Source organism: Carassius auratus, chromosome 42 (assembly GCF_003368295.1).
Source record: "Carassius auratus strain Wakin chromosome 42, ASM336829v1, whole genome shotgun sequence".
NCBI lineage: Eukaryota > Metazoa > Chordata > Actinopteri > Cypriniformes > Cyprinidae > Carassius > Carassius auratus.
In genome coordinates this window covers 927,501-950,132 of record NC_039284.1, presented here as the reverse complement: position 1 = coordinate 950,132, position 22,632 = coordinate 927,501, and the positions used below count along the sequence as shown (strand labels likewise).

Sequence of the window (22,632 nt, the reverse complement as noted above, 5' to 3'; positions counted from 1 at the left end):
TCCGGTTCTTCAGAGAATCGGTTCGTTCGGACAGATTCAAGTTCATTTAAATTACTCGACAAAAAAATTCATTCATTTTCTGGTGTGTCAATCCTTAGGCAATAACATTTCTGTCGTGTTTTTCTTTGTATGTTTGTGCAGTGTTAGTGCAAACAGCATACATTTTGTCACAATTTTTCATTTTCACATTACCTTTCATAAATCTGTTTTACATAAGGTAGCCCTACAAAAAAGATCTTATGACAAAATATTTTCCACTGAAACCACATTTTATCGCAATGCCAGTGCAAATTAAGAATAAATTTATACACTGGGTTGTTCAGAGTTTTTTTTTTTTATGTTTTCCTTCTGAATGCACCATTTTCTCAAGGTTGACCTATACAGAAAATACTTGCTTTTTTTACGTACTTCTGCATACACACACACACACACACACACACACACACACACACACACACACACACACACACACATATATATATATATATATATATATATATATATATGAATTGAAATTATGTTATTATAAGTGTGTGGGTATTGGTATGAATATGTCTGGTTTGTTTGATTGCATTGAGAAATTTGTGTGTGTGTGTGTGTGTGAGTATGCATATTTATTCATTTAGCTACTACACAAAACTAACAGTGCATTAAAATTAATGTTATAGCTGATAATTGGCATATGATCTGCATTGCATTTAGTATTTGGAAATTAACTATTACTGATAAGCATGTTTTAGTTCACAACTCATACGAGAAAGGTTAAAGAACTTCAGGAGATTACACCTAAAACTAAACTTATTTCTTAAATTTGCAAATGCATTGTGTTTGACAATCATTTTGAAAAAAAAAAAAAAAATGAAAATGACATTACTAGGCTCTTTCAGGTGTGATTAAAAACACTTCATTAAATACTGAGTCTTTAGACTAACTGAAATCTTTGAAAAATATAAAATAAATTCCCAACATCTGCCTTGTCATTCTGTCCACAGATTTTGGTGGGTACAACAGTAGGAGCAGTCATTGACAATCTAAAAAAAAAAAAGTAAAAATAGTAGTAAATTACATTTCAATGGCAAACCAAGAGTTTTCCAGCCAACTCTCATCTGTCCTGCAGTGATCTACTGCTTACAGCAGTCTGGATGTCAAGTAATGGCATTACTCATCATAAATGTAGTGGAGTAAAGCTTACATACTTATTAAAAAATGTAGAAAAAGTGACATGACATACAGCCAAGTATGGTGACCCATACTCAGAATTTGTGCTCTGCATTTAACCCATCCAAAGTACACACACACAGCAGTGAACACACACACACACTGTGAACACACACCCGGAGCAGTGGGCAGCCATTTATGCTGAGGGTCCGGGGAGCAGTTGGGGGTTCGATGCCTTGCTCAAGGACACCTCAGTCGTGGTATTGCCAGCCCAAGACTCGAGCCCACAACCTTAGAAGTCAACGACTTAGAAAGTGAAAGCTACGAATATCTTTGATACACAGTAAAACTACAAAGCAGCCAAAAACATGCTTAAGTACATTAACTCGAGGACTTTACACCAGTGGGTTCCAAACACACTCACTGTGGGAAACTGAGAAAACTGTGATCCTATTAAAAAATTAAATGAATAAATATTTTAAATTAAATAAATATATTAATACACAATATATTTACATTACACTTCCTTTCAAAGCATTTTAAAGTAAGTTTTGATTCATCTGTGGAATCCGAGTGCAGTCCCGTTCACGTGTGTTGTTTTTATGGAACTCTCGCGAGCTCTCGCAGTCACGTGCTCGCCAGTCGTCACGGCTGCATGAAGCTCCCGCAGCACAGGCAGCTAGCTCGCTGCTAGCTGTCAAACACCGAATCCTGCGGGATATCAGCTCAAAACAACGGACAGCAAAAGCCGAAACAGACCACAGCATCGCGCAGGGCAATGGGATGAAACACACCCGGAATCTGAGCATCGTGGATCTGTGTTTGGCGAGATATGAAAGCTACACACTAGCCAACTGCTCATGACTCTTTAACAACACAACAAAACACAAGAGTTTCAGTTTGGACACGGGACTCAAGAGGGATGGAGTGGGACAATTCTGGGACATTTGACAAGAGTCGAGCATCTAAATAACTGTTGTGCAGCACTGGTTTTCTTATATTCGGTTTGTTAACTATTGTTCTGTCAACTGCCGGCAGATTATACAGTTGTCAGGGTGTCTTATTCTGGGTGATTTATCTACGCGTGTTTGGTCGACCATAAGAGCTCCAGTATGCATGACGCATACGAACCAGTTCCTATCCTGGAGAAGTTACCCCTCCAGATCGACTGTGTGGCGGCATGGGGTCAGTTCTGCTCCTCATTTAGACACCTTTACACTCGTATATTGAGTATCGCTGCTTGCACCTTTTCATTTGTTCATAATGACTGTATCTCAAAACCTTGTGAGTTGCAAACTGGCTGTGTGTCAAGTTTTCTTTAGCCGCCTATATGCTATGAGCGTCTAGTATTTCAATCAAGACAGATTTTATTGGGCAATATGGATCTAGTTGTTGAATATTTGTTGGTCAAATGTCATTTCTCTGTCTAGTTTGACAGAATATCAGGTTTTGAGTCATGGCCAGCGAAAGCACAACTATTCCACTGTCTGAACAACAGATGTTTTAATAATTAGGCAGCTGTCAAGGTGTTGAAAACATAGTATCATTGTAGGTGTTTAGATTCCAGCAGGGAACTGAAAGATCAGTGAAGTACAGTTAAACCAAGTGTTAATGACACAAAGGTCATGACATTTAGCAGGTGTGCGATTTTTAAAACCAATCAATGTCTTCTAGTCTAGTAGATTAAACAAGGATTGTCTTAAGGTCTCTTAGGTCAATCCATTTCAAGTGAAACTTTGAGCAATCTTTATCATGACATTTGAATGTGCAAAATAGTTATGTACTTTTTATGTCCTGAAATGTGCTCTAGAGATCAGTGTGTGTCCCAAAGAGCTTGGATTGGACCGTCCTTAGTTGAGATATTAAGGTTTCTGTTAACGTCCAACCAACGTTTGTTTGTGGGCCATGACATAAACACACAAAATTAAATAATAAAACCGACCCTCTTAATTCTGAATTCTACTGTAAAACTAGCTCCAAGAACTCATGTGTAAAACTTCTCCATGTGTCTTCAGTGTGTGATAATCATCCTGTGTTTGCAGATGATTGGCTCCTTGTGGGGACCAAACCAGGCCATCTCCTTCTGTACAGGATCAAGAAAGATGCATGTGCGTAGTTTTTGTTACATCTTTGCTTATATCTAGCATTAAAGTGATTATTCAAGTTTAAGTGATCATCTTTTTTTTTCTAAACACAGGTACAAACAGGTTTGAAGTTACTTTAGAGAAATCCAATAAGAACTTCTCAAAGAAGATTCAGCAGGTATAAGTCCATGGTTATTTGTCGACCCAAACTCTGTTATTACTTACACAACATTATGTTTTTCCACTGCGACATCCATGAATAATACTTAACTTTAGGCCTGATTCTCACACAAAGCTACTGTATGACTTCAAATGTTTTGGCGAAGTCTCGTTGACTATTTTATGGTGTTCTTGGGTCCTTTTTGAAGTTTGACATCTATGGTCACATTAAACTGATTTTATTTGCAAACTGCATGAAGCTTCTTCAGAAATGTCATTTTTGTGCATGGAAGAATCATTTTAGAATTAGAATGTGCTGCTTCTAACATTTGTTTTTCTGTTTCCTCTCTCAGCTTTTTGTGGTGTCACAGTACAAGATTTTGGTTAGTCTGTTGGGTAAGTGTTTTTACCAGATTAATTTATTCAATGACTACCTTTACATGTGCACCAATAATTTAGCAAAGTTTGATTCAAGCGCAAGCACATACACACTTTGATCAGATTTGATTAGTGGTGTTTACATGCCTCTTTATTGTAATTGACATCGCCATATGCCACATATAAAGTATTTTTGAGCTCAATCATATCAATATTGGGTTTACATCAGGTTAATCGCAGTATTGCCTAAACATAGTTATTGTCATTATGTGTTGTCATATTCTTTCTTGGTGGCTGGCATTTAAGGAACTTCTGTCAAAGATCAAAGTGATGTGGTGTAGTGTAATGTATCATTAAGGAACTGTGTAGTTTTGGTGTCAGTAGTATCTCTCTTTTGTTTCAGAGAATAACATCCACGTTCACGACCTGCTCACGTTCCAGCAGATAACTGTGCTGTCCAAAGCCAGAGGAGCCACACTGTTTGCCTGTGACCTGCAGGTAGCTGAAACAATCTCTCTGGCCTGTTTATTTGATGGCACTTGGGTTGATGCCTGTGTGAATGTGAAGAGAAATTCATATATCAACCAAAAATCACAGCCACAGTTGCTTAAAGTATATTCCCCCAAAAAAGCTAAAAAACTCTTGACAACACTGATGCTGCTTTGAGCTGAGTTTATATGAATGTGTGTGTGCACACTTCTCCTCTTAATAACACAATAAACACAACAAAAATGACAATGGTGAGAAAACCGAAGTTAAGAAAGTGGATATTATGGATATAAGCATGGTGGATATTTTGGCTCCAGCTCTGCAATCCAGCATTCAAGTCAAGTCAGTTCACATTCATTTTTATAGCACTTTATGCAATTGATTAATTTAAAGCAAGCAGCTTAAAAGCAGCTTAAAAGTATTTAACATGAATATATAGTTTTACAAGTTCAATTTGGATTATAAAACAGTCAGTGCTTTAAATGGCCCAAAAGAGGTGCCGGTCCTCATATATATATTATGGGTGTAACGGTACGTGTATACCGGACCATTTCGGTACAGGGCTTTCGATACGGTGCACGTGTGTACCAAATAACAGAATGCAATACTTTTCAAAAAGTTTTCAAAAGGCATCGCGCGGATGTGAACATCACTACAACTAGGGAAAAAATGACCGTAATTCAAACGCAGCTCCCGTCGGCTTTTAAACAGACCTTTGCTCTTAATTCAGTCGGTCCAACGCTATAACAAAATGTGAGTAGGTCTAAAAACGGAAACTGTTGATGCTGCACTTTAATCTTTGGAATAAGATATATATATATATATATATATTAAATATGAGCAGGCCTACAAGCTGGGATTGGTAATGCTGCACTGTAATCATAGTTATTTATTTATATTTTTCATTATATTTTATTTTGTGATATTGGTTTGAGACTGAGAGTATTTTATTTAGTGGAGAACTTTGCAGCAGTATTTTATTTATTATTTTTTTTCTATTTTACATATATTTTATTGTAATTTTTATTTATTTTAAGTGTTTAAAAAAAGTGTATAGTAAAAACAACCTGCAGTTTAATGTTTGCAATCTTTCCCTTACTGTACCGAAAATGAACCGAACCGTGACTTTAAAACCGAGGTACGTACCGAACCGTGATTTTTGCGTACCGTTACACCCCTAATATATATATATATATATATAAGGTTGTAATGAGCAATTAATTTAATTTTACCTATGAAGCAGATTTGTTACGTGACAGCATTGATTAAAGTTTCCTAAGAGTCGAGGCCATTTTTCTAAGCGTTTTAACAAAGTTATCTGCATCAGTGCATCTCCTGTGCTGCATCAAGCCACTCTCATAATAGCTGTCTCTGTTCAGATTAATGCATGGCTCAGACTACGTAACATTGTTTGTACATAACATATTTTCAATTAAATTAGTATTTTAAATCATTATAGGGTACTCTTAGAAAAGAAAAAAAAGTAGTAGTGGCTCAGACAGACTTTAAGTAATCATCGCCGCCTAAAAAAGATGCAATCTGTTCCTGTTTACGTGAAATAAACCTGCTCCCAGTTCATTTTGAGCTTACGGACCTGTGGCAATGACAGCAACTCCAGGATAAGCTTCGAGGAACCAAACAATCCTGGATCTTGTCAAATTGTCAACAGTAAAATCCACTAACTGATAATCAACGTATGAAGAACGGGCCCCAGTGGTAGTTTGAAGGTGTTTAACAGCTGGAGAGAACTTGTTGAATCATGTTTTAGTCAGATTTTTTTAACAACAGTTTGTTCTCTGGTTGCCCTTGATTTTGATGAACACTAAATCAGGGCCTTGAGTGTGACTTGAGGGGTTCAAAAACTTTTGGCCCACTTTGATGGATGTAATTGTCCATTAATGCTCTGAACCCCAGTTTTGTTTCTGTTCCTCTTCAGCAGTCCAGCTCAGGCGAGGCCAAACTGCGCATGTGTGTCGCAGTCAAGAGGAAAATCCAGCTGTATTACTGGAAGGACAGAGATTTCCATGAATTACAGGTCTTGAGCTTGGAAACACAGAAGTGAAATATTGGTAGCTAACCATGATATTAGCCTAAATCATGTTTGGTCACTTTTGCAGGGGGATGTCACCGCCCCAGACGTTCCCAAGTCCATGGCTTGGTGTGAGAACTCCATATGTGTGGGCTTCAAACGAGACTACTATCTGATCCGGGTCAGTAAAACTAAAATTACTTCTTCTCATGAATACTGTAGATTGCATTGCAGTTTTGTCTCTTCTTAGACTGATAAAACCCAAACTGAAGTTAATCTTGTGTCTTTTCTCTTCAGATGGACGGACGTGGCTCAGTCAAAGAACTGTTCCCCACAGGGAAACAGCTGGAACCGCTGGTGGCCCCGCTGGCTGATGGGAAGGTGGCAGTGGGTCAGGATGACCTCACGGTTGTCTTGAACGAAGAAGGCGTCTGCACTCAGAAATGTGCCCTAAACTGGACAGACATTCCTGTTGCAATGGGTCAGTATGATGGCAATGTTAACAAACATGCTTCTCAGGTACTCATTAACTCATTGCCAAGCATGTTTGTTCTTGAGTTCAGTCTCTGATAAAACCATGTGAACGACATGGCTATTTTTAATTCACATTTGTGTTAAAAATGTATCAACCTGCTCAAATAATGAGCAAAAGAGGTTGAAAATCTCATTCACTTTTACTTTGAATGTCACATACAATCGAGTATCCACAAGCTTACTATATACAGCTCAACAAAAACAAATTGGTGGCAAAACACACCTGACATAATATAATTTCTTTCACCTGATAGACTGTTTGTTAATAATAATAATAATAATAATAATAATAATAATAATAATAGCAATAATAAAATTATTCAATGATTGAATGCCATTTCTTTTTTTAATAAAGGAAAATAAATCGAGAATTGTGAAATTTCCCTGCTATCTAATATTTTGGTCTTATAACTATGGAAGCCCTTTTCTGCAACTAAACAAAAAAATAGAACAAGGTAATTGTGTCTTTTTTTTCTCGGAAATGCGAGCTTATATCTTGCTGTTCTGAATTTCTAACTCTCAATTGCAAGTTACAAAGTCAAAATTATGAGATATTAACTCTTAATTATGAGAAAAAAATATATTTTTATTTCGATATATAAACTTGCAATTCCGAGGACAAAATGTCAAAATTGCTAGTTTATATCACACAATTCTGACTTTATTACCATATTTTCCGGACTGTAAGTTGCACTTTTTTCATAGTTTGGCTGGTCCTGCGACTTATAGTCAGGTGCGACTTATTTATCAAAATTAATTTGACATGAACCACGAGACATGAACCAAGAGAAAACATTACCGTCTACAGCCACAAGAGGGCGCTCTATGCTATGCGTCTTACAGTCCAGTGCGACTTGCATATGTTTTTTTCCTCAACATGACGTATTTTTGGACTGATGCGACTTATATTCAAGTGCGACTTATAGTCCGAAAAATACGGTACACACAATTTTGACTTTATAACTTGCAATTGAGTGTTAAAAAAGTCAGAATTGTGAGATAAAAAAGTTCCAATTACCTTGTTTTATTTTCTTATTCAGGAGCAGAAACGGGCTTCCATAGATAATAACCTTGTTTCCCGAAAAAAATAACAATGTCATGACGTACATTGTGTTACCATGATATAAAGTTACTCAAGTGTAATAGCAGCAATATGTACCTACATATATTTGTATTAAAACATTTTCAAAACTTCCACAAACCTTTTCTGAGCGATGATACAAACAAAATTGAGTTAATCTGAACTGATTCATGGAAACGAATGAATGCAAGTGCTGCTTTAATATCGATTATTGAATCTGTGCCTGCAGAAAAATCCACAGATTTCCACAAACTAAGATCACCCGAGAGAGTACAGTCACTGTCAGCACTTTTGAACACATTTTCCTTTTTAAACTGATTTTTCAAGTCATGTCTGAGTCTGTGTTGACGTGTCTTTCATCAGAGCACCAGCCGCCGTACATCATCGCAGTGCTGCCCCGCTATGTGGAGATCCGCACCCTTGAGCCCAGACTGCTGGTGCAGAGCATAGAGCTGCAGAGACCGCGCTTCCTCACCTCCGCCGGGTCAGACCTGTACACCTAAACATTTTCCAAACTATCAGTTAGACCCACTGATGCATACTATATGAGAAGACGGTCTTGATTTAACGGGATGAGCTTGTTTGCTCACCGCTGTGTCGTTCCAGACCTGTATGCATTTCGTCTGCAGGACCTCAAAAGAAGATATTATTGATCAAACTAGATTTGAGCTCACTAACTTTAATTGTATGGAGCAAAAAAACCTAAATATCTTCTTTAGTTTGAAACGACTTGAAAGTGAAATAAATGATGAATTATGGGGGTGAACTATCCCTTTAAATTCAACACTTGCATGTGCAGGTTTTGAACGTCTCTACTGCAGCTAGAGACATACTCTGATCAAAATGCTTGAAGAGACAGATCATTATCTCCTGATTGATCACACCAACCAGTCAAAATTAAATCTTTAGGATTTATTTAAGGTATGTTTTCATCTTCCTTCTTTCCCTCTTTAATTCCACAGATCAAATGTGGTGTACGTCGCCAGCAATCACTTTGTCTGGCGTCTGGTGCCCATCTCTATAGCCAGCCAGATACGACAGCTGCTGCAGGACAAACAGTTTGAGCTAGCGCTTCAGCTAGCGGTGAGACACTTTTTAACATCTCCTAAAGACTGAGCGCAGAGTACACCGTGTTCTCAGCTCATACACTGACCTTGGTTTTTTCTCGTCTTTCCTCAGAAAATGAAGGATGATTCAGATGCAGACAAGAGACAGCAGATCCATCACATTCAGAACCTGTTCGCCTTCAACTTGTTCTGTCAGAAACGCTTCGACGACTCTATGCAGGTGTTTGCTAAGTTAGGCACAGGTGAGTTCATACAGCTGCGATGATGCACCACCAATGAGGACGTGGAAACAAATACATAATTAAATACATATGTAGGACTAAATTTAAGATTTATGTTTTTTAAATCCGTATACATTATCCATCCGTTTTTCTTACACCGTTTTAAATTTAAAAAGTAAAATTTCTGTAATAGTATGTTTTGAAGGTTTCTATATTTTGCATCAATAAATCCACCTATTTTCAATCTCATATCATATATATATATTTAGTTCATTAGTGGCATACCAAGTAAATAAATTGAGTTGTAATGTATTTCCTTTATTAAAAAGTGCTTGAACTGTCTGCGGCTGCGGTGCATCATACAGTCCACTAGAGAGTGCCACTGGACCAGGAAAGAAAGATGTGTGCGTCAGAGAGTCCTGCAGTGGGGATGTGTGTTTGGAGGCCAAACTTTGTGTGCATCACCCTGATTCCTTCCACAAAAAAAAAAGACAGTAGTTTTGGTGTATGGATTATTGCAGAAAATAAACTCTGTGGCCAACAAAGGTTTATGATTCTCACATGTTTTGTTCATCGTGCTGATCTTCACAAACGAACACAACTAAATACAATCTCCAAAAGTAAAATGCCAAACATAGGCTATAAATGAACTACACCATGGTCACATGACTTCACCATTAAAGGTATAGTTATCCCCAAAATTTTTTTTAATTCTGTCATCAATCCTGAATGAGATTCTTTCTTCTGTTGAGCGCAAAAGATTGGTTGCACTCACACAGTTGTTGGTAGCCATAGACTTCCACAGTGGAAGGTTTGGAACAACATGAGATGAGTAGATGATGATAGAAATGTCATTTTCCCTGAAGGTTTCAGTTTGAAGTAGTTTAAATAGTTTACCTGTTTGGTTTTGTAACGTTTTAATGTCCTGACAACCTCCCATTTAGACACTTGTTAGCAGCCTTGCTTTTCAACACAAGTAAAATCACAAGTTGGTATTACTGATGTATTTTATGTCAGAATAAAATGTGAAAATATCTTGAGCTTGTGCTAAACGGACCTCATGTCAGACATTTAAACAAAACCCTATTGATTCAGGATGATAAAAAGCTGTTTCTATCGTCTCTTTTCTAGATCCCACGCATGTTATTGGCCTGTATCCAGACCTCCTTCCCACTGACTACCGCAAACAGCTGCACTACCCCAATCCTCTGCCCGCGCTGTCTGGAGCCGAGCTGGAGAAAGCCCACCTGGCCCTCATCGACTACCTGACCCAGGTATTCAGCAGTTTCACACTGAGTGTTTTTTGTTTTTTTAATTGATCTTGTTACAGTTTTCCCTCCTATGTTTTTGATAGAAACGCAGTCATCTGGTGAAGCAGCTGAACGACTCGGACCCCTCCACCACCTCTCCTCTCGTGGAGGGGACCCCCACCATCAAGAGCCGCAAGAAGCTGCTTCAGATCATCGACACCACGCTGCTCAAGTGTTACCTCCACGTAAGGCCTTCAGAGCGTCCTCTTACCAAATACTTCCTTTTTAAATAAAATGCTGTTCTTTTGAAAATTCAGCTTTTTTTTTATCAAAGCAAGAAATTACATTTTAAAATATTTAAACAGTTCTTTTAATTATTCTAATATTTCACAACGTTACTGTTTGCATGTTTATTTCTTTTTCTCTTTCCTTTCTTTTTTTTTTCTTTTTTTTTGGACCAAGTAATTGCAGCCTTGCTGAGCATAAGATACCATATTTCAAAAAGATTAAAAAATCTTGCAAACCTTAAATTTTTGAACTGTTACCTACAGTGGTTGTGATGCCTGAAGCTCTTGTCTAAGGAGACAGATCTCTACAGTTACAGCTAGTTTTTCTCGATTTACTGTAAAGGTGTGAATGTAGAGAATGGTTTTTGTTTTGTTTTGATCCGCAGACCAATGTAGCTTTAGTGTCGCCTCTCCTGCGTCTGGAGAACAACCACTGTCACATAGAGGAGAGCGAGTATGTGCTGAAGAAAGCCCACAAATACAGCGAACTCATCATCCTCTATGAGAAAAAAGGCCTTCACCAGAAAGGTGCGCTCCGTCTTCTCAACTCCTGCTCGCTGAGAACATGCTTCAGGCTGATCATTTGAGCGTTAATGCGTCCTTGAGTAATCTCCATTAGGAGTCTAATCTGTGTGGGTGTCCTCAAGCAGGGCTCTTGTTTACAGAGATGCTCTAATCAGGTCCTGAGCTGGTTTTGTTGATGTCATGTCTGACAGCAGAGATGATGAGGACCACGCCGTGTCCATACTGCCTCATAAACCCTCTCTGCAGTCAAACAAACTTAAATTATTTAAACATCAATATCATGAATATACACATTTAATGCAAGCATTCTCATGCAGTTGTTTTCTGTTGTTTTATTAGCAACAGTATTTGTAAACTTACAAATCCAGTTATTAACATGAATTCAAAACTTATGAATGCTTATTGAGGAAGTCCGTGCAAACCGAATGATCATTTGAATGAATTGGATGCCGTTTGGCACTGTATGTTCTCTGAATATTCTTGTGTCTAATACTCTTCCTCATTCAGTTCAGTAGATTTACAGAAGTGTGATTGTCCAGCTCTGCAGGTTCTGCTGGATCAGTCCACCAAAGCCAACTCTCCTCTGAAGGGTCATGAGAGGACTGTTCAGTATCTTCAGAGGCTGGGTGAGATGACCACACTCTACTACTGCATGCATACAATTTAATATAATAAACACACTGTGTATTAAGATTGCACACATTAAAGCTTAGGATTTATTTTTTTTGCCAGAATTTTAAACATGTTCACTGTGTTCCTTTACTGTGTTCAGCTCATGATCCATGCATGTTTTCAGCATTTCAGAACGTCATGGTTAATGCTGCTCCACACAAAATCCATCTGCTCTGATTCTGGGTTCCTTATAACATGCATCTGTAAACATGCACCAGTCGGCAAAATAAAAATTTGATGGTTTAATGTTTGGAAAGAAAAGAAAGTAAGACATCCATAAATGCTAGTATTGCAAATTTATAAATGTAATGTACATTTTTTTAATTAAATAATTTTCATAAATATGTATTTTCAGTATGTTGTTTTACAGCAAAATATTACAATAGTATTAGTAGTAATGTTTTATTTTAGTCATTGTTTTTTAGTAAGAATAGCCCTATTTGATATATAATTATTTTTACAAAAAAAAAAAAAAAAAAATTACATACAGTAGTATGTACATGAGGAACAGGAATGTAAAATAAAGTGCTACCCAGCTTTCTATTTCACAGATTTTCCCCAAAATGCAGTAAATGCATAGCCCGTCAACTGATTCTGATTGATAAGTAACTTCTGACTAGATCAACAATATGTTGATTTGTGAGACAAATGATCCAGCTCACCACTTGCATGCATTGGTCTCTTTCTACAGGTGTGGAGAACCTGGACTTCATATTTGAGTTTTCACCGTGGGTTCTGAAGATCTGTCCAGAGGATGGACTGAAGGTGAGATGGTTGTATTTATATGTACTCTGTTGTCATTTTGAAGATCTTGAGTTTGGTTTTTCTGTTTTCAGATCTTCACTGAGGACCTGACGGAGGTGGAGACTCTGCCCAGGGACAAGGTGTTGAACTTCCTGAAGGAGGGCTTCAAGGAGCTGGCCGTCCCGTACCTGGAGCACATCATTTACATGTGGGACGAGACACGGCCCGAGTTCCACAATGTTCTGATCCAGCTCTACCTGGAGAAGGTGCAAGGCCTCATGAAGGTGTACCTCAACTCACTGCCTGAAGGTCAGACGCGCAGCTGTCACTCACACTGCTTTATCCGAGCTGCTCTTGGAGTGCTGCTGGTAACAATAATATAATTCCTACTCAAGTAACAGAATAATGATGCAACAGGAAAACAGTCTTGGGACAATTTCTCATTAAAAGTGAAATTCAGTGTCTATATGCAGCAGTCTATGAAACTATACAGAGGTCATGAACACTGAACCATAATCTGTTTTGACTAGTAGTTGACTAGTATCATCATTTCAGTTTTGCCTAAAAATGAATGGTAGTTTACATTTGTGACACAAATTATCCATAAACATGTCTAAAACTAAAACTTTCCGTCTAGATGAAATAAAGGCCGAACACCTTTTGTTGACTATATCCAGGTGTTCCAGCTGTAGCTGCAGGAAAGGAGGCAGGAGAGCTGGGAGAGTATAGGAACAAGCTTCTGTCATTTCTGGATGTTTCCATCAGCTATGAACCAGAGAGACTCATCAGTGATTTCCCATTTGATGGTGAGTCCACGGGTCAGAGACATTACAACAAATATAGCTGCAAGCAGCGATGACGGGCCCAAGCCCCTGGTGGCATAAAGGAGTTGGCAATATGCATTTAAAACTCTGGCAGTCTGGATGTTGAGTTACACCAATGAAAGGGTTACTTAACAAATACATACACATAGAGGGAAGAATATATAAAACCTTTAATGATCTAAAATAATTTTTAAATGATTCTGATGATCTGTATCATTTGTAAAGTAATTATATAAAGCTGTATTCACAGAACAGTACATTTCGACTGAATCTATGCACTTATATGTTATTATAATGGATGGAAACAGACAGGAGAAAGATGAGGGTTAAAATAATTCTTATTCTGTGACTCCATGTAGTGGACAGTCTTTGTATTACAGCCTTCTTTTGTCAGCTGAAATGTCCGCAGTGGTGGTAAGTAACGAAGTAAAAATACTTTGCTACTTTACTTAAGTATTTTTTTCGGGGATCTGTACTTTACTTGAGTAGGTTTTATTTGCATCTACTTTCACTCTTACTCCACTACTTTATTAAAGACAAAGTTTACTTTTTACTCCGATACATTTCCCCATGCCCGCTTCAAGTATTTATTACACTGATTTTACAAACCAATGAAAAATTTGGTTTTCTAAAAAAAAAGAATGCGCGACTTCACGAGTTCTTTGCTAACATACGCTCACGCAGCAGTTAGTTCGAGGTGGAAGATGACCGCTTAAATAGGTGATAGTGCAGCTCTTGCTGCCCGCAACGATCCCGAGACTCCCGACAGGGATCACCCATGGCCATATCTCAAGGATATGTTTGAATTCACTGAAGTCAAGGGAGATTCTTATCGGCTGAAATGTCTTCTTTGCCTGCCACGGGTGAATGAAATTTCAATTGGGCTGTACAAAAAAATCGAATGCGATTTTCATGCTCATCTCATCATCTCATGGATCATGCTGACAAAGTTTGGTGTAAATTGTATGACAGCGTTTGGAGGAGTATAAAAAAATAAGTATTTTAAAGTTTGAAGTGTTGCCATGGCAACAGTATTTTAAAGATATCAAGAAGCCCTTTGCAGTTTTATGTCAGCCGTATTTTGACATTATTTTGATGAAGTTTGATGCAATCAGGTAAAAATAACATTGTGATTTCACCTCTGAAATTTGAGCAAAAACATTTCCTGTTTCCCTTTTTTTGCAATAAATATGTCGCCTCGTTATGGCCAAACTGTTTTGAGAGATAAAAATTTTGCATCCTCAATGTCTTTAGACCATATTGAGCAAGTTCGGGGGTGATCGGATAAAAACCCTAGGATGAGTATACCAAAATCCAGAGCCTGCATTTTACAAACAATGTTATATGGCTGACTTCCTGTAAGGAAGAGTGCTGACTGTCAGCAAGAAAGTTGTTTGGGATTTTCTGATAAGATCTTTATATGTATTAATTTCGGTGACTGTGAAATGGTGTGTGCTACAGAGCTTGCCGGTGACCCCTCCGTGACCTTCTGCCTGGCTCTTAGGCCGCAGATTCCAACATGTGTGCAATTTTTTATTTTTTATTGAATATGTTAAGGACCACAAAATGCCCTGGATAAAAAAAAATAAATAAATAAAATGAGTCCTTAGAAAAACAATAGGGCCCTGCCCCTGCGCCTCTAGTGGCTTGGGCCCTAAAATTTAGAACAACAATGAGAAAGACTGTTCTAGTGTTCCTCTTCTCTCTTCTTCGTTCAGGTCTGTTGGAGGAGAGGGCTCTTCTTCTGGGTCGTATGGGGAAACATGAGCAGGCTCTCTTCATCTACGTTCACATTCTCAAAGACACACGTATGGCTGAAGAGTGAGTGTCGCTCTTTACTCATCCCTAACCCTGCTCTCCATCACAGAGTCAGCATGAAATCAAAATGGACACTGTTTACTTTTTTAATACACATTCCTGTCCTTATTCATCAGTGTACATTATTCGAAAAGATTAATGTTTGTCTGTGTTGGAAGTCAAATAAGTTGCTCCACCAAGGCTGCACTGTTGTTTATGTTTACCATTAGCCAAAAAGTTAAGTCATTGTTTTATGCTGCTTTGGTAGATAAACAGTGATGTAATGTATGAAACCAATTTCAGTGCATTTCATGTTAACTGTTCCATGAAAGGGAAACTGACGTTTAACTCCATAATTTATACCATTTAGACTTTTCTCCTGTTATGCTCCTGTGTTTAGACTCTGATCTTTGTGTTTCTGATCTTCCTCAGGTACTGCCACGGTCATTATGATCCATCAGCAAACGGCAATAAAGATGTGAGTGCTGCTCAGTGACTTTTCACCAGTCTTATTTGAATTGTTTTCATTGTCACAATCTAACTGTACAGTAGAAGTTGTGTAGTCACTGCAGTCTGGCTTGTACTATATCTTTTACAAAGCTACAGTCCCACAACGATTTCTGCTTTGCTGAATATACAGAATAATAGATTGCACAAAATCATTACAGTATTTAGTTATTGACACTGATTACATACTGTACATTTTAAACGATTTAAATTATTCATGTTTTTACAGTTTTAACCGTTATATCATTATGATTTGTTTAAAAATTGTTGTTGCATTTTTTTAATTTATGTATAGTTTTATCAGTAATTGCATTCTCTCAAAATATTAAAATATCCAATAAAAGCTGTACTTATTTAAATGTAATCTTTACTTAAATTTAAATCTTTAAAATTAGAAACTAAGATAAACATTCAAGCTGTCTGGAGAGACTGAATGCAAAAACATTATAGAGTCATATGATGCTATTTTTAAAGATCGATTGTGTACATGGTGTAATAGAGTATGTTATTAGAGAGAGAGCTATTAGGGTTATTAATAGCAAACACATTGATTCCTACAAAGCCCCTCCTTCTAAAAGAGCAGTGCGCTCTGATTGGCCAGCTGACCCAGTGCGTTCAATCGAGGTGTTTTCAGATTGTGTTGTCAGTTGTGATGAGACTTTACGGTCAAGTCGCCTTTTAATATTTACTGTAGTCACTATCACACAGATGCGTGAGGCTTGAAGTCTGAGGGTTAGTAAATACAGATGTCCATCCCAAACACTGTGTAAATGTGGTCAACCTCTTGTGCTGAAGCTCCTTGTTTACCGTTAACAGCGCTGCCGTGTGTCTGTGTCCGTCTGTAGGTCTATCTGTCCCTGCTGCGCATGTATCTGTCTCCTCCAGATGTGCACTTCCTCGGGCCCATTAAGATGGAGTTATGTGAGCCACAGGTGAACCTCCAGGTGGCCCTGAGAGTCCTTCAGCTGCACCACAGCAAACTAAACACCACCAAAGTGAGCATCCATCGAGAACACATGAAAATATACATTTGAGTCTGGAATTTAAGACATTTTCACCAAACCGTGACCGTTTCCTTTCCTCACCTGTCTGAGAGTGAAATACTGACCGCAGACAGATTCCATGGCGTGTTCTTTCATTGTGTTTCTCTTCTGTCTCTCATAAGGCTATAAACCTGCTGCCAGCGAACACACAGATCCGAGAGATCCAGGTGTTTCTGGAGAGTGTGCTGGAGGAGAAGGCTGGGAGGAAGCGCTTCGACCAGGTCCTGAAGAGCCTCCTTCAGGCCGAGTTCCTGCGGGTACGACTACTGCTCGACAGTTTGACTCAGTCCGCTATAGACTTACTTTTGAAGCTGTATTCATTGTTTTAAAACAAGGTTCTGGTGAATGCATCATTTTGTCAGATTAAGAAGCTTGTTACTTGAAAAGATGCAATGTTTAAACACAGCTGAGCTTCTGTAATCCTACTAAAAAATGTTCAATTATGGCCAAAGCTGTATGATGGCATAAATCTAAGAGTACTTTGGGCTTTAAAAGCATCACTGATTTGAACTAATTACTCTCCAAAATGGCCCATATGTTTAATTTAATGAAACTTAATAATGTTTTAATGCTTGTGTGCAGGTGCAGGAGGAACGTATCTTTCACCAGCAGGTGAAGTGTGTCATCACAGATGAAAAAACCTGCAGGGTGTGCAAGAAGAAGATCGGAAACAGGTGCGCTTCGTCTTGATATCTCACGTTATTGCAGTATTCTGTTCTGTAACACATTCACCTGCGTCTGCGTCATGCATCCTCGAGTGTGTAGCCAAAGATTGTACAAGTAATCGGACCTTATTACACATCGTAAATACCACAGACATAACAGAGTAAACTGCATTTTAATAGAGAATGTTTCCACATTGAGAGAACAAAATAACAGATAAGTCAAAATCTCGACCCCCATTCACTGCCATTATAAAGCCTGGAAGAGCCAGAACATTATTATTATTATTTTTTAATAACTCTGATTTATTGTTATTGTTAATAATCTATTTCACTATGGATAAAATGAATGGAGCTTTTTGCTTCCAGACCATGACTGTTACCTTCTGTAATTCTGAAGAGGTTTCCACCAATCAGAGAAGAGATAGTGTTACCATAGGGGTAGTAATTAATAACACGGAGTCATGAATTTTATTTATTTTTTTTAATCTTCACCTCTTCAAGCTTGTCACTCTTTATTAAAGAATGAGTCTGAAAAACAAGCCGCTCTGTTAGTGTTTAGTATGATGTAGGGACTGTTTGAGGGATTCACTGTGTGAATATTTACGTCTCTGTGTCCTCTTCGTATGCAGTGCCTTTGCCAGGTATCCAAACGGTGTGGTGGTCCACTACTTCTGCTGTAAAGACCGCAGCGTCTGTCCGGTGGAGTAGTCAAACACGGCGAGCACAGATAGCGTCCGAAGGAAACCAGTCTCTCTCGATTTCTCTCCCACTCTTTCCAGTGGAATGGAAAAGCCGGCACGTCTGACTGATAAAAATAAATCAACTTCCAAAGTGAAAAAGAAAACTCTGGACAGTGAGACTAAATTCAGATTACTTTGAAAGCTTGATCTAGATGCACGACACGGCCCCAGAGAAGCACTTATTCCCTCACATCCCACCTTTTCTTCTTCGCGTACAGTGTACCTTTTCATTCAACATGACGCTTTGTCCCGTGCCTTTAATGGCGAGTAAAGGCCTGTGTTTGTGTGCACCTTCAGGTGCTCAGGACTGTTACTCCGAGCTGCTCTGCTTCGCTCTGTTAGTCTGAGATGAAATCAGACTCCAGATATAAACCTTAATGTGGGCCCTCTACAGAAAGGCCAGCACTGGCACACACACACCGCAGATCATTTACAGTCAAATACTGGACAGGCTTGTCCTCAGTCTTATTTAATTACAAGCTACTTCTAAACTAAATACGGTATTTTTAGTAATTGGTAGTTTACCAAAAGCATTTATCAATGCAATACTGTAATTCTTTTCCACTAAATTGCAATCTGGTAAATTACTGAATTATTAAATACAGCATTTTTCTGCATTCTGAAATAATTGAATTAGTTACTGGCTGGCAAATTCTGGCGTACCTGTGTTTTACTGTAAATTTGACTGTTTTTCTGCTATGGGCTGTCAGATGGAAAGAAGTATGCTTCCTCTAGTTTCTAAGATGACTTGTTTACGGCTAGACGTCTGGATGTGTGTGTGTGTGTGTTTTTTTAACAAAGTCATTGTGTTTAATGTTTCGAGTGGTTTGGGTTGTATGAGGTTTCAGAGAGCGGAGCGATGACTCTACAATCACTGTAGCATGCCACTTTTTCTCTCTTGGTAACTTGAGTGGTTTTAATTTATTATTAACACAATGTCTTTACTGTAAGGAATGTTTCACCTATGTGTGCAATCATGTCACAGTGTTTTTCTGGCTTCCTATTCCATCTGTCCACTTAACACTGTTGTCAGATGCTTGTTCTTTGAGTGAACTGTAAACCACGACCTGAACTGTTGCTCAAACAAAGACACGCTCTCTTACATCGAATCCTTTGTAACAGGCCTGAAGTGTATCGGTTGATATGGATGTGAATGTGGAGATTGTACATTGAATCTGAGGTGAAAGACAAATCTAATAAACATGCATCTTCTATTAAGCGAAGTGAGGTTTGTTTAAACTATTTCTGCTAGTTTTTATGGTATATTTCGTTTTGGAATTATTGCCTGTGTGTATATACACCTGGCGGTAGTTTCGCGAATGATTTAAACACGCAATTTGAACACGCAACTGAATTACAGTTGCCGCGGCGGTACGGTAAGGCACAGACAGGCTGGCCACCTACTGTATATAGCCTATAATATGGTTATTAATTAGTTTTTTATTCTTATTTCAGTTTTAGTTATTTTAGTAGATCAACTTAATGAAATATGTATATATATTATAAACAATTTAATGTAATACTTTATTTCAAGGAACAAAAGTTTTATGCATTTTGAAAAAATATATATTTTATATTTTAATTTGAAGGTTTTAGTCATACAAATATATGTGTGTGTGTGTGTGTGTGTGTGTTTATGTGCAATTTGTATTGTTTTTTATTTCTGTTTAAGTTTGTTAGTACATCGAAGTTATATGTAGTTAGTTTTAGCTTCAGTTAACTTTAATAACCCTGATTCTGAGAACAATTATGATTTGGACAAACATATGTTGTGCAGTTGGCACATGCTCAGCTCAGAAGCCAAGGACAAGCTCACAACACAACACTGGCTTGAGCAGCAGAACCAGCAGAAGATACTCTGAGCCTCCGCTCTCCCAAGATCTGCTTCACTACACGAGTCACGCCGAGGACGAGCCAGTCATCTCACACCAAACCTTGGCACTTCTACTGAGCGTGAACTTTTGACTGCACCATCAAGTCCTCTCTCAGTGTTTATTGTGTTTGGAGGAATGTTATCTTTGCAGTGCAGCAGTCAGAAAAGTCCAGCAGATATAATACTAGGATACTAGAAGCTGACTGTAGTCAGGAACTGTGAAAACCTCTTAACTGATTAATGGTTAATTTCCCTTACTTTATATTATAAAAATGGGACATTTCATGAAATGTTACAGTAAATACTAAATTATATATTTATATATATAAAACTTACAGTGTTTCATGACAAGCACTATACAAATAAATGTGAATTGAATTGAATTGAATTGAAACCTGTAATTTGACATTCCCAGAATTCCCTGCATGACACCTTTCAATGAATGGCCTTTCACTGAAAAAAAATAAAACACTTCCTCTTAGTACTGTATATATGAATATATATTATGTAGTGCATTCATTTCTTGTATGACACCATGCACCTTCCATATATTAGTATTCACTTCAGCTTGTAGAAAAGTTCTGTGATGAATGAAACTTTGATTCATCAAATGATGCACATTGCGATACGGTTACTAGGGTGTTGTGGGTGGTTGCTTGGCTTTTTTTTTTCAGAAACAGAAGACCGTAATTTCTGCACACTTGAGGCAGCAGAAGAGAAAGAAACACAGGGCCTGTGAATGTCAGCTGTGGCTCTGAGAGTGAGTAGGAGCTTCATGCGCTTCATTCTGGAGACTGCAGGATCAGCTTCTGAAGAGTGGAGAACAGCAGAGAAAACACAGATGTTACACTCATCAGTATACATTGTAAAAATGCACAGAGCTGATGTAAAGAGATGAGCTCCAGCAGACTCAACATCAAAAAAAAAAAAAAAAATCTAAATTCTGCTCTGAAATAATCAATCTTTCAACTGCATATATCAGTCTAATCTAGCAGATGTTAACATTTCAAATAAATAGTTCTGTTTCTGAATGTTGTTTGATAATACAGCATTAGTTGTGCTTAAATACACAATATTTTAATGGCTATAATATAGTTAGTTGGAGAGCATGGTGCTGATGTAGAAAAAGCAACAAATGGAGCAGATTGTCTTTGATTTGAAAATGCATTGAATCAATTTTTCCAGGGATTTAATTTATTGTGTTTCCACTTTTCTTGTCATTTTTTATATTAGTATTGTATATCCCTCTTTAAAAGGTTTCCTTGACTCAGATACCTGGTTATTTGTTTATTTACTGTTTTGCCTTTGTAATTATGCAATGTTAATTTCATCTGTAAAACATCTGTGGCTCACTATAAGAGCTGTTAAAGAGACCTGCATGGAGCAGCTGTCTGGAGTTTGATGCTGATGCGCAACAACAACCTGCTTTTTAAATAGAATATAACATTTCATAATAGTACAGTTTTTACTGTATCACTTAAATACAGCATCTGTGAAAATCTTGAATTTTACTGTACGTTTGAAATACTGATCTATTAAGCTTTATTGTTTCTTGATGCCATTAATATGCATTTAATACAGGGCAGGCCTAGTGTATGTACACATAATGAAAAAAAAAAACACCAATTAAATTATTCCATTATTTTAGAATATGTTAAAAATCTAAGTTTATCATTAACATTTTAACTGACTCTTAATATTAAGCTAAAACTTGCAACGCTATAATATGACCCATTTTTGCATATATATTTTCTTTACATTTTAGACATTTTGTCTTATTCTCTGGCAACCAGGTTACAAAGTTGTTAAATATCATAAAATAAATAGAAAATAAAAAATGTTTTTATTTATTTTATTTTATTTTTTTACTTTCAATCAATCGCATTTAAATCATTTCGCCTGTCATCTCATGTGTTTAAGAGTTTAAATATGATGTCGTGGTAAAGCCCTACACGTCGCACTGACGATGTTGATCAAGCGCGCGATGTCTGGCGCAGTATACAGTGAAGTGATGTGTAGAGACGGGCTCTAGGACCTGAGTGAAACCAGCCACAGACAGAGAGAGAGAGAGAGAGAGCGAGAGAGAGAGAGAGGGGGGGGGGGTTCACTGCGCACGGCTTCATCATCATCATCATCATCCTCCAGACAGCGCAGACACTCGCAGCGGCTCGCCGAGCGTTTAGAGCCGCTCATGATGCGCAGGATTCGGGCCAACGCCATCCTCATCCTCACCGTGGCCTGGATCCTCGGCACCTTCTATTACCTGTGGCAGGACAGCAAACCTTCCTCATCCTCCTCTTCCTCCTCCTCGTCGTCGGGCTCCCAGCTGAAGAACCACGGGCAGAAAGCGAGGCTGGAGGAGCGCACTCTTCCTCTGATCGTGAGTGATGATGATGATGATGATGATGATGGGCTGCATGCTGATCACTGCTGCAATGCACGCGTTTATCTGTGTTTCTATGATAATGTCTCGAGCTGATGTATGGAGCCTGTGTGTGTGTGTGT

The 22,632-nt window shown here is 38.0% G+C and overlaps 2 protein-coding genes across 3 annotated transcripts in view; both read left to right on the top strand.

Moving 5' to 3' along the window:
* Positions 1 to 1,780: 1,780 nt before the first annotated feature.
* LOC113060389 (vam6/Vps39-like protein) lies at positions 1,781 to 19,472 on the top strand. Its single transcript, XM_026229267.1, has 24 exons — positions 1,781 to 2,343; positions 3,201 to 3,266; positions 3,356 to 3,420; positions 3,755 to 3,797; positions 4,183 to 4,277; positions 6,205 to 6,303; positions 6,386 to 6,478; positions 6,595 to 6,778; positions 8,276 to 8,396; positions 8,875 to 8,995; positions 9,092 to 9,221; positions 10,332 to 10,474; positions 10,555 to 10,695; positions 11,124 to 11,265; positions 11,802 to 11,888; positions 12,626 to 12,699; positions 12,771 to 12,987; positions 13,356 to 13,484; positions 15,221 to 15,323; positions 15,732 to 15,777; positions 16,652 to 16,801; positions 16,972 to 17,106; positions 17,432 to 17,523; positions 18,144 to 19,472. The coding sequence occupies exons 1-24, from the start codon at positions 2,271 to 2,273 to the stop codon at positions 18,220 to 18,222; spliced, it is 2,628 nt and encodes an 875-aa protein (XP_026085052.1). The 5' UTR covers positions 1,781 to 2,270; the 3' UTR covers positions 18,223 to 19,472.
* A 2,746-nt stretch (positions 19,473 to 22,218) lies between these two features.
* Positions 22,219 to 22,632, top strand: part of LOC113060388 (polypeptide N-acetylgalactosaminyltransferase 16-like) — a 28,739-nt gene continuing 28,325 nt past the window's right edge. For both annotated transcript variants that reach the window (XM_026229266.1, XM_026229265.1), the window contains exon 1: positions 22,219 to 22,507. In XM_026229266.1, the coding sequence (XP_026085051.1) occupies positions 22,319 to 22,507 (189 nt within the window). In that variant the 5' untranslated portion in view covers positions 22,219 to 22,318. The remainder of the gene's footprint in view (positions 22,508 to 22,632) is intronic.